Source organism: Bos indicus, chromosome 25 (genome assembly GCF_029378745.1).
Source record: "Bos indicus isolate NIAB-ARS_2022 breed Sahiwal x Tharparkar chromosome 25, NIAB-ARS_B.indTharparkar_mat_pri_1.0, whole genome shotgun sequence".
NCBI lineage: Eukaryota > Metazoa > Chordata > Mammalia > Artiodactyla > Bovidae > Bos > Bos indicus.
The window spans coordinates 18,225,553-18,238,314 of record NC_091784.1 but is presented as its reverse complement, the minus strand read 5'-3'; the positions used below and the strand labels follow the sequence as shown (position 1 = coordinate 18,238,314).

At 43.8% G+C, this 12,762-nt stretch overlaps 1 protein-coding gene across 4 annotated transcripts in view; it reads right to left on the bottom strand.

Annotated features, from left to right (window-relative positions):
* Positions 1–9,259, bottom strand: part of VPS35L (VPS35 endosomal protein sorting factor like) — a 138,216-nt gene extending 128,957 nt beyond the window's left edge. For 2 of the 4 annotated variants that reach the window (XM_019987901.2, XM_019987899.2), the window contains exon 1: positions 9,128–9,259. In XM_019987901.2, the coding sequence (XP_019843460.1) occupies positions 9,128–9,144 (17 nt within the window). In that variant the 5' untranslated portion in view covers positions 9,145–9,259. Of the gene's footprint in view, positions 1–3,190; positions 3,289–9,094 lie in introns of those variants that run through there. The other 2 variants (XM_019987902.2, XM_019987900.2) reach the window with 2 other exon arrangements.
* Positions 9,260–12,762: the final 3,503 nt, after the last annotated feature.

Below are 12,762 nucleotides of genomic sequence, written 5' to 3'. Positions count from 1 at the left end.
GAACAGGCAGAAGCAGCATTTGAACAGATAATATTCCCAAACTAAAGACATCAATTCTGAGATTCAAGAAACACTTGTGCCCCAAGCAAGACGAGTATAAAAACAAAACAAAAAACAACCATACTTAGGGCCTTCATAGTAAAATGGCTAAAAACTAAAATGAGAATTTCTTAAGAGAAATAAAGATACGTTATTACCAAAGGACAACACTAAGATTATTATCTCTGCATAAAATGAGATCCAGAATAAGGATCCAGAACAAGGATCCAGAAAAGGGATACTGGAGTATTACAGTACTGAAAGAAAATAATTGCTAACCAAGAATTTTAGACCTAGTTAAACTATCTTGCAAACATTATAGCAAAACAAAGAAGTTTCCCGTCAAAGAAAAGGGAGAAAAGCAGCAGTAGCAGAACCAAACATTTTTTTTTAAATGCTGAAAGTAGAAGGAAAATTATCCCAGCTGAAAGCAAAAAATATGCATGTGTGTATGTATTTCTGGAGAAGGAAATGGCACCCCACTCCAGTACTCCTGCCTGGCAAATCCCATGGATGGAGGAGCCTCGTAGGCTGCAGTCCATGGGGTCCCACAGAGTCGGACACAACTGAGAGACATCACTTTCATTTTTCACTTTCATGCATTGGAGAAGGAAATGGCAACCCACTCCAGTGTTCTTGCCTGGAGAATCCCAGGGACGGAGGAGCCTGGTGGGCTGCCATCCATGGGGTCGCACAGAGTCGGACACGACTGAAGTGACTTAGCAACAATATGTATTTCAGTTCAGTTCAGTCACTGAGTCATGTCCGACTCTTTGTGACCCCATGGACTGCATCCATACATGACTACTGGAAAAACCATAGCTTTGACTAGACAGACCTTTGTTGGCCAAGTAATATCTCTGCTTTTTAATATGCTGTCTAGGTTGGTCATAGCTTTTCTTCCAAGAAGTGCACATCTTTTAATTTCATAGCTGCAATCACCATCTGCAGTGATTTTGCAGCCCAAGAAAATAAAGTCTGTCACTGTTTCCCCTGTTTCCCCATTTATTTGCCATGAAGTGATGGGACTGGATACCATTATCTTAGTTTACTGAATGTTGAGTTTTAAGCCAGCTTTTTCTCTCTCCTCTTTCACTTTCAAGAAGCTCTTTAGTTTCTCTTCTCTTTCTGCCATAAGGGTGGTGTTATCTGCATATCTGATACACATGTATATGTGTTTATATATATATATATGTATATATATATAAAATGAATCGGTCCTGAATATTCATCGGAAGGACTGATGCTGAAGCTGAAGCTCCAATACTTTGGCCACCTAATGCGAAGAACCGACTAACTGGAAAAGACCCTGATGCTGGGACAGATTAAAGGCAGGAGGAGAAAGGGGACAAGAGAGGATGAGATGGTTGGATGGCATCACTGACTTGATGGACATGAGTTTAAGCAAGCTCCAGGAGTTGGTGATGGACAGGGAGGGCTGGTGTGCTACAGTTCATGGGGTCACAAAGAGTTGCACACGGCTGAGCTTCTGAACAACAACAACAATGCATATATGCAATATGTACAAAAGAGCACAAAAGATCAAGGTACAGGTAAAACTAAATCAACTACAAAAAATAACTTCTTATGGTGTTTACAGTATACACAGAGTAAGAATGCATGACAACTAGAACATAAAAGGCAGAAGAGATACTACTTAAAAACTCAGAAAATTGTCACAGCACAGGAAGCCGGCCTCTTTGTTTCCTTGGCCTCCAAATGCCTTGAATTCATCCCTCCCCCCTCAAACCCACCCCCATTCGCAGCTTCTTAACTTTATTAATATTTGTATGAACCCCAAATCTAGTCAGCAGTTAACTGGCTTTACTTAGTAAGCCCCACCAACCCAGAAATCTAACACAGTACCAAAGAAATGAAACCCCATGTCATTTCACTTCTATCCCTTTCCAAATAAATTTCACTTTGGGTGTAGGAAAGGAGAAAAACTAGTGAACAATACAGACCAGCCTCTGCTTGTTTTTGTTTTTAAACGAAAACTCCTACCACAATATACTGCCTAGTTCCTTTGGGTCACATTTACTAATCATATACTGCCTTCATCTTCCAAAAATACTGCAGATGAATTCATTGCTGAAATAGTCTTCCAAGCTCCTTTTAATATGCCACCAACCAAGTCTTGATTAATAAAACAAACAAAACCCTGAAGAATAAATTGGAAGACTAGTCATCAACAGCCCTAATGCAGTTTTAAAAATCAAATTATACTTTTCCTCCTTTCAGATCACTCTTAACTTTATCAGTAGAATTCTGCAAAGCTAATTGAATGAGTAGAAATATAATCTGACCTGAAATTTAACTGCAAATGTGTTTTTCACCTCTATAATAATTATTAGCAAATCAACAGCTGCAAAAAGCACAAAGTCAAAACAACAAGATGATGTGATATACAACTAAATATCTGTTCTCATTTATTATGTGCTTATTAATGTTGGGGCCCACAGTAGGCCACCCCAAAATATGGCATATTGATTATTTTGAATTACAGTTACTTAAGAAAAAGATGATATAAAAAGGGACAGTTTGACCCTCCTCTCTGTCTTCCTGAAAGCAGGAAATAAGTCTCCCATGTGAGAAGTGCTCTCCCTGAATCTGAAGGTAGAAGGACACCCTTGTCATCAGAGACAGGGAATTCAGGGCCAGTTCAGTTCACTTCAGTTGCTCAGTCGTGTCCAACTCTTCGTGACCCCATGAATCGCAGCACGCCAGGCCTCCCTGTCCATCACCAAATCCCAGAGTTCACTCAGACTCATGTCCATCGAGTCAGTGATGCCATCCAGCCATCTCATCCTCTGTCGTCCCCTTCTCCAGTGTATAAAATGAACCTCATTATCTCTTTACTACCACAGGTCTGCTGTTTAGATTCTTCACTAATTAAGCACCCAAAGCCTAACTTGGAAAGACTAGAGAACTAATCTTTCTTCCTTCCTAACTAGGAAAGGCTAGAGATCTCTTCAAGAAAATTAAAGATATCAAGGGAATATTTCATGCAAAGATGAGCACAATAAAGGAGAGAAATGGTATGGACCTAACAGAAGCAGAAGATATTAAGAAGAGGTGGCAAGAATACACAGAAGAACTGTACAAAAAAGATCTTCACAACCAAGATAATCACGATGGTATGATCACTCACCTAGAGCCAGACATCCTGGAATGCGAAGTCAAGTGACCCTTAGTCACTACAAAGCTAGTGGAGATGATGAATTTCCAGTTGAGCTACTTCAAATCCTAAAAGATGATGCTGTGAAAGTGCCGCACGCAACATGTCAGCAAATTTGGAAAACTCAGCAGTGGCCACAGGACTGGAAAAGGTTAGTTTTCATTCTAATCCCAAAGAAAGGCAATGACAAAGAATTCTCAGACTACCACACAACTGCACTCATCTCACATGCTAGCAAAGCATTGTTCAAAATTCTCCAAGCCAGGCTTCAACAGTACGTGAACCATGAACTTCCAATATTCAAGCTGGATTTAGAAAAGGCAGAGGAACCAGAGATCAAATTGCCAACATCCGCTGGATCATCGAAAAAGCAAGACAGTTCCAGAAAAACATCTACTTCTGCTTTACTGATGATGCCAAAGCCTTTGACTATGTGGATCACAACAAACTGTGGAAAATTCTTCAAGAGATGTGAATACCAGACGACCTGACCTGCCTCCTGAGAAATCTATATTCAGTTCAAGAAGCAACAGTTAGAACTGGACATGAAACAACAGACTGGTTCCAAATCGAGAAAGGAGTACATCAAGGCTATATATTGTTACCCTACTTATTTAACTTCTATGCAGTGTACATCATGTGAAATGCTGGGCTGGATGAAACACAAGCTGGAGTCAAGATTGCCAGAAGAAATATCAATAACCTCAGATGCGCAGATGACATCACCCTTATGGCAGAAAGCGAAGAACTAAAGAGTCTCTTGATGAAAGTGAAAGAGGAGAGTGAAAAAGTTGGCTTAAAACTCAACATTCAGAAAACAAAGATCATGGCATCTGGTCCCATCACTTCATTGCAAATAGACGGGGAAACAATGGAAACAGTGACAGACTTTATTTTCCTGGGCTCCAAAATCACTGCAGATGGTGACTGCAGCCATGAAATTAAAAGACACTTGCCCCTTGGAAGAAAAGCTGTGACCAACCTAGACAGCATATTAAAAAGCAGAGACATTACTTTGCCAACAAAGGTCCATCTAGTCAAGGCTATGGTTTTTCCAGTAGTCATGTATGGAAATCAGAGTTGGACTATAAAGAAAGCTGAGTGCTGAAGAATTAATGCTTCTGAACTGTGGTGTTGGAGAAGACCCTTGAGAGTCCCTTGGACTGCAAGGAGATCCAACCAGTCAATCCTAAAGGAAATCAGTACTGAATATTCATTGGAAGGACTGATGCTGAAGCTTAAAGTCCAATATTTTGGCCACCTGATGACAAGAACCAACTCATTGGAAAAGACCCTGAGGCTGGTAAAGACTGAAGGCAGGAAGAGAAGGGGACAACAGAGGATGAGATGGTTGGATGGCATCACCGACGCAATGGAAATGCATTTGAGTAGGCTCCAGGAGTTGGTGATGGACAGGGATGCCTGGCATGCTGCAGTCCATGGGGTCACAAAGAGTCTGACAAGACTGAGCGACTGAACTGAACTGACTGAAAGCCTAACTTTCTTTGTTCTGTCAATTCCTCACAAGTTTATAGTTTCTTTGTCTAAAAAACTATAAGAGCTGCCTATTGTGACCACTTCTTAGGTCTCATTTCTATGAGACCTCCAAGACACATAAATTAAAACTTTTCTCCCATTGATTTATCTTGTGTCAGTTTTATTAGTGCAGCCACAAGAAATCAAGAGAGTGGGGGCAGAGGGGGATTTCCCCTCCCTGACACTATACATCAGGATGCAGGCCAAGGCCCTTAACCTCTATTACCACATTTAATACTTTGGCCACCTGATGCGAAGAGCTGACTCACTGGAAAAGACCCTGATGCTGGGAAAGATTGAGGGCAGGAGGAGAAGGGGACGACAGAGGATGAGATGGCTGGATGGCATCACCGACTTGATGGAAATGGGTTTGGGTGGACTCCGGGAGTTGGTGACGGACAGGCAGGCCTGGCGTGCTGCGGTTCATGGGGTCGCAAAGAATCGGACACGACTGAGCAACTGAACTGAACCACATTTAATCAACTTTATGAGGTAGGCACTATGATTACGTCCATTTCTCAGATGGAGAAGCTGATGCTGTTGGTTAACTTGGGACAGGTGAGCATGTGACAAAGACAGATGTATATAGAGGCAGCCTGCCTCTAGGATTCAGCAGTTCTATAGATCATCCACAGGTCACCTTGAGAATCTGAAAAAGCAATTGTCATTTTAAGGATTGAGCTTTGAAATGATTTTTTTTTTTAAGTTTGAGGGAAGGATTCTTTCAGGGAAAAAATACTGCTTCTGATGAAAACAAAATCTTTAAAAAAAAAAAAGGAGAAGAAACATTTACCCTTCCTGAAAGTCCATGTCAAGTTGCTATTTTGATTTTTCAATCACATCTTCTGTTACTTCCATCATGTCCTCAGCTTTGCTCTCAGTTCCTTCTGCGCGTGTGTGTGCGCGCATGCGTGCATGTGCACTTAGTCGTGTGTGACTCTTTGTTGCCACATGGACTGCAGCCCACCAGGCGCCTCTGTTCACGGAATTTTCCAGGCAAGAATACTGGAGTGGGTTGCCATTTCCTACAAAAGCGTTTTCTCCAAAGCCTAGGCCTTTGATAAGGCTCACAGTGACCTCTAGTGGGCATTTTCTCAAAAAGCCTTGCTTTTCTTCTTCCTGTGAATGCACCTGATAAACTGTTAAAATCCCCCCAAATCCCAGCTCCCAGCAATGCAAAAAGTTAGTCAGGTTCTTTGGCACTGCCGCAGAAAAAAGGCCAACATTTCATATCTCCACTCTGAGCTTGGTCAGACCTCTGGCTACTCCAAGTACGGCCCACAGATCATCAGCAAGGGCTTCACTGGGGAGTGTTAAAATATCCCGACCTACAGAATCAGGGTCTGTATTTCACCAAAATGCCCAAGTGATTTAAATGCACATTAAAGATTAACACTGCCCTGTTTTTAAATTATTTACAATGAATAACATGAATGCATATAAATCCTATTACCAGTTACTAAATGAATCTCCTTATACTGGAAACAGTAAAATCCACTAACTCCTTTTTTTTTTAATAATTTTATTTAATTATTTATTTTTGGCAGTGCTGGGTCTTTGCTGCTGCTCTGGCTTTTCTCTAGTTGCAGCAAGCAGGGGTTACTCTCTAGTTTTGGTGCTCAGGCTTCTCAATGTGGTGGCTTCTCGTGTCGCGGGCTTGGGTAGTTGTGGGCTCAGCAGTTGCAGCTCCCGGGCTCTAGAGCACAGGCTCAACAGTTGTGTGGCACACAGGCTTAGTTGCTCCAAGCTATGTGGGATCCTCCTGGATCGGGGATTGAACCCATGTCTCCTGCACTGGCAGGTGGATTCTTCAACACTGAAAGATCACAGAAGCTCCAACTAACTGCATTTTAATTCTCAAGTGATTTTTAAATTGCTAATGACATAATCTGGCCACACAGCTTTTTATCCCCCAATTACAACGTACTCCCCTTCCCTAACAGTCTTAAAATGATGTAAAAATTCTGACTCCAAAGAACAGTATTTTTAACAGTGCTATGACCACAGCATTGAACAGGAAATGCCATCCACAGTGCACTGGACATCTCACAAGTGAAGTCAGTGGTAACAAAAAGTGTGGGTAAAAAGAGGTATTCTGGGGAGACCCATGACAACACAGCAGAATTCAGGAGCCGCACAACCCAAGAACCTCAGCCCACGACCTAGGCTGAAGGACCAGCTGACAATAATGATTAAGATCACAGGACTGATAAATCTACCATATGACACAGCAATCCCACTACTGGGCATACACCCTGAGGAAACCAGAACTGAAAAAGACACATGTATCCCGATGTTCATTGCAGACTAACTACAGTAGCTAGGACATGGAAGCAACACAGATGTCCACTGGCAGATGAATGGAAAAGGAAGTTGTGGTACGTATACACAATGGAATATTAGGTATAAAAAGGCATGTATTTGAGTCAGTTCTAATGAAGAATACTGGAATGGGTTGCTATTTCCCTCTCCAGGGGATCTTCCTGACCCAGGGATCGAACTCTTGCATTGGCAGGCAGATTCTTTACCACTGAGCCACCTGGGAAGCCCCAACGTAAAATCTACCAAAGGTAAAAATGCTCTGAAATTAAACAGCATCTTCCTGGAACTTCTAATTACAAAACCCCAGCCAACTAAGTTCACTGAAGCCTTATGTTATGGCATTTAAGTCTTAGTAATAAGAAAAGCTTTGACCAACCTAGATAGCATATTGAAAAGCAGAGACCTTACTTTGCCAACAAAGGTCCCTCTAGTCAAGGCTATGGTTTTTCCTGTGGTCATGTATGGATGTGAGAGTTGGACTGTGAAGAAAGCTGAGCGCCAAAGAATTGATGCTTTTGAACTGTGGTGTTGGAGAAGACTCTTGAGAGTCCCTTGGACTGCAAGGAGATCCAACCAGTCCATTCAGAAGGAGATCAGCCCTGGGATTTCTTTGGAAGGAATAATGCTAAAGCTGAAACTCCAGTACTTTGGCCACCTCATGCGAAGAGTTGACTCATTGGAAAAGACTCTGATGCTGGGAGGGATTGGGGGCAGGAGGAGAAGGGGACGACAGAGGATGAGATGGCTGGATGGCATCACTGACTCGATGGACGTGAGTCTGAGTGAACTCCGGGAGTTGGTGATGGACAGGGAGGCCTGGCGTGCTGCGATTCATGGGGTCGCAAAGAGTCGGACACGACTGAGCGACTGAACTGAACTGAATTCCCTAAAAGGACTTTTGCGTGACCAGGTCAAAGAAAACTCAGGGCAGGACGTATAAGGACTCACTGTCATCTAATTCTAATTTAGTGTACCAAGCCTTTGAAGGAAGGCTCTTTAAAGAGTTATCCAGGTGAAGGAAATACAAACCAGAAGTATGTATCTGATTATTTCTAAGGTCCAGGGCTGTGTATTTTTTCATTTGTTCACTTACTCGCTCATTTAACGTAAACCACTTCCCATAACTTGCAGAGAAAGATTAGAAAGTAATTTCCCTTTCTGAGACGTAGAGGAGAGCTCACGTGCCCATGTGATTGCACCACTATCACAACTTGCTCCAGTTCTTCACATAACTGTCCTAGGAACTAGTTGTTGACACTTAGTGACTAAACTATATACATATATCACTTTACAAAGAGAGGAGCCATAAGGCTTCAGCTACTGCTGAAGCGCCAATTTCTCCTAGCTACTCCAGCCAGAACGGCCCCTACGGACTCATTAGCCTACGCACACGCCCACAGCTCCTTCTCGATGAACTCCTACTCATCCTGCAAAACTCAAATCTATGACTCTTCCTCTCTCAAGCCTTCCCCAAGCCGTCAGGTGTGCCTCATCCCAAAGCCTTCTTTGGTCATTCTTCTATTCTGCGTATCTGCTCCGCTAAACAGCAGCTCCTTGAATCCAAGGAGTATATCTAAGGGTTCTGTATCCTCGAGTTCTGCACCCGCCCGGTGCAGGGAGAGAGCCCTACACAGAATCGGATGAATGGCAAGTCTCCTGTACAAGAAGCCAGTCATTCAGAACACAGCCAGGCCCTCCGAGTTGTCCAGACCAGAACTGAGTCCACCATTCTCTGCATCCGCGCCCCCAGAACCCACGGCAACTTCTGGGAAAGCGGAAGCCGGGGAACTTGAGTTTTTTTTAAGAAAACGAGTGGAGAAAGGAGCGGGGAGGGCGATAGGAGGAGAGGACCAGGACCCCACCGGTCCGGCATTAGGAATGTCCTCTGAATCCGGATAGCCGCCCCACCCGGAGACTGGGTGGGAGACTTCACCAAACCCAACGGAGAACAGTTCATACACTCCCTCGCGGAGACACACACCCAGAAACAAGAGTCCGAAAGACAACCAAGGCCACTACCTCCCTAAAGCCCACTCGCCGCTTCTTCCTTACCAGGGAAAGGCGGCCATCTTCCCAGTCACATGACCGGTGGGTCTGAAACCGCCCGCCCAATTCACCCTCTCAGACCCCGCCCCTCCCAGCCGCCATGTTTGCGAGGGGCCGGCTCACTCCTGACGCGCCGGGGCCGCCGAAGTTGCGCTGACGTCAGTGGGGACTTTTGTGGCAGGTGAACGTCTGGTCCGCAGCGCCCTCTGGAGGCGGTGAAGAATCCAGACGCCTACTGCAGATGGTGACTGCAGCCATGAAATTAAAAGACGCTTACTCCTTGGAAGAAAAGTTGTGACCAACCTAGATAGCATATTGAAAAGCAGAAACATTACTTTGCCAACAAAGGTCCGTCTAGTCAAGGCTATGGTTTTTCCTGTGGTCATGTATGGATGTGAGAGTTGGACTGTGAAGAAAGCTGAGCGCCGAAGAATTGATGCTTTTGAACTGTGGTGTTGGAGAAGACTCTTGAGAGTCCCTTGGACTGCAAGGAGATCCAACCAGTCCATTCAGAAGGAGATCAGCCCTGGGATTTCTTTGGAAGGACTGATGCTGAAGCTGAAACTCCAGTACTTTGGCCACCTCATGTGAAGAGTTGACTCATTGGAAAAGACTCTGATGCTGGGAGGGATTGGGGGCAAGAGGAGAAGGGGATGACAGAGGATGAGATGGCTGGATGGCATCACTGACTCGATGGACGTGAGTCTGAGTGAACTCCGGGAGTTGGTGATGGACAGGGAGGCCTGGCGTACTGCGATTCATGGGGTCGCAAAGAGTCGGACACGACTGAGCGACTGAACTGAACTGGGAAAGGGACAAAAGAGAGGACTAGATGGTTGGATGGCATCAGGGATTCAATGGACATAAGTTTGTGGAGGACAGGGGAGCCTGGCATGCTGCAGTCAGTGGGGTCGCCAAGAGTCAGACACGACTGAGCGACTGACCGAGGGAAGATGGTAACCCCAGCAGAGGATGGGAAGGTGCCCCTAGGCTGGCTTTTGAGGCTAATTCTATTTGGCTGGCTAAGCCACGCCCCCTCTGCCAGCCAACCACGCCCCGCTCCGTGCACCAAAAAAGTTAGGCACTTCCGATATTCTGCTCCCTCCCAGGAATAATAACGTGCGTCTCTAAGGGCTGCCATGAGTTTGGGTGAACTCCGGGAGTTGGTGATGGACAGGGAGGCCTGGCATGCTGCGATTCATGGGGTCAAAAAGAGTCGGACATGACTGAGCAACTGAACTGAAACCTCTGAAACAAACACCATTATCACCTGGTCCCATCACTTCACAGCAAATATATGGGGAAAAAATGGAAACAGTGAGAGACTATTTTCTTGGGCTCCAAAATCACTGCAGATGGTGACTGAACCATGAAATTAGAAGACGCTCCTTTGAAGAAAAGCTATGACAAACCTAGACAGCGTATTACAGACATTACTTTGCTGGCAAATGTCCATATATGCAAAGCTATGGTTTTTCCAGTAGTCATGTATGGATGTGAGATTTGGACCATAAAGCTGAGCACAGAATTGATGCTTTTGAACTGTGGTGTTGGAGAAGACACTTAAGAGTCGGTCCTTTGGACAGCAAGATCAAACCAGTCAAACCTAAAGGAAATCAACCCTGAATATTCATTGGAAGGACTGATGCTGAAGCTCCAATCCTTTGGCCACCTGATGGGAAGAACTGAGTCACTGGAAAAGACCCTGATGCTGGGAAAGCTTGAAGGCAGGAGGAGAAGGGGATGACAGATGAGATGTTTGGATGGCATCACCGACTCGATGAACATGAGTTTGAGCAAGCTCTGGGAGTTGGTGATGGACAGGGAATCCTGGAGTGCTGCAGTCCACGGGGTCCCAAAGAGTCAGACGTGACTGAGTAACTGAACTGATTGAATGACCTAGTATGGTTACTAAGTGCCCCAACTGGGATTTGACCTGACTCCAAACCTGACTACTAGTTTAATCTAACAGAGATCTAATGGGGGAGACTGTTGGTTAACAGTTGGTTAATCACAAGGCAGCAACAGATCCTCACTTTCCCTTTTCAAGTTTTTGTCCTTTTCTGACATAAAGAGGTCAGAAAACTACATTCTCAAAAACCTCCTCAGGAAAACACAATAGAACATACCCCTAACCCTCTAACGGAATATGTTGTTTACCACGCTGAGTCCTAGTTTCTTCATATTTGAAATTATGATAATTCTGACCGAGGTGAAGGGAAACGATTATAAAATGCCCAGCAAATAAATGATCAGCACTCAGTTAAGCAGTACATCACTCACTTGGAGGCTAAAAAATCTTATTGTACCTTCTGTGACCTTCCTGTCTTCAGAGCTTTACTTTTCATGGCAGCAGACTATGCAGTGTATCATAAAGCAGAGCTTCTCCCATTTGAATTGCACAGATTCACCTGGGCATCTTGTTAAATGCAGGTTCTAATTCAGGTCTGGAGCAGTGCTTTGGCTTCTACATTTCTAACAAGTCCCCACATGGCCCTGCTGCTGGTCTCTCGATACAGAAGGGACTCTAAGTTGTGGGGTGGGGGGCTGAGAGGGGCAGCATATAACTCAGGAGGCAGTAGAGCAGACCAACATCATTTGCTCCTTAGCATATTCAATCACTGAATCTTAACCCTGTTTTATCAAGTGTATTACACAAATAATGGAAGTAATCCTGAAACAGGCTGTTATGTAAAATGTGAATGAGAGGTTTTTCCCACTGTAGGTGAGAAGCAAAACCATAGTTCTGGTGGCTACACTATGTACCACCTCAAGAAACTGACGAAAAACAGATTAAACAAATGAAAAGGTATTATTTTACTGTTAAGTATAACTTTGGTTAAATGTGTTTGTTCTCAGAGCTGTTTTTAAAACCTAACCATTTGTTCTCAGACCTGTTTTTAAAACCTAACCAATGTGACACCACTGTACCATATCCCAATCTGATTTGCTGTATTCCATGACTGAAAGTCTCCTTTGTTTTTCAAAATTATTTTTAAACCTATATGTATGCTCACTATGGTCTGTTAGGAATACCTTTCCAACTTCACTTTTTTTTTTTTTATAACTACTACTCTTCATTTCAGGGAAAGAAGGGGAGTTGTGTGTGGTTGTTCATGGGACAGTGACACCTAACAAAAAAAAGATCTTCATCTCCAAAATGGATCCTTGTTTTCAGCTCAATATGAATAATAAAGAGTTCCCAGCCATCTCATTATTCCCAATATATGAAATAAACAATAAAGGGTAGCCATAGGAAAAGGGAGGGGCTCTTCTCACACTGCCATGCAGGTTATCACAGTATCTCCTCAATAAGAGGTAAAAACAAGGACCATTGGATTATCCTCACATTAGACAGTCAGGCAGCATCAGGAGCTGGAGTCTTAACACTGCAAAATTAGCAGCTTGATGTGAGCTTCAACCTTAGCGTTCTCTCCCACTGGCTCAGCTCCAGCTGAAGACATTTCCAGCTCCAGTAAACTTCTGCCCTCTGTGAAGTCCAATTCATGTAAAATCAGATGCTGGGCTAAGCACTGTTACAGGTTACATATTAAACAGTGTGACATATTTTTCACGGGTCTTGTAAAAAATCATCGTATTAAAGTATTAATGTCTTGGTCACATACTTTTCAAAAGTCCTT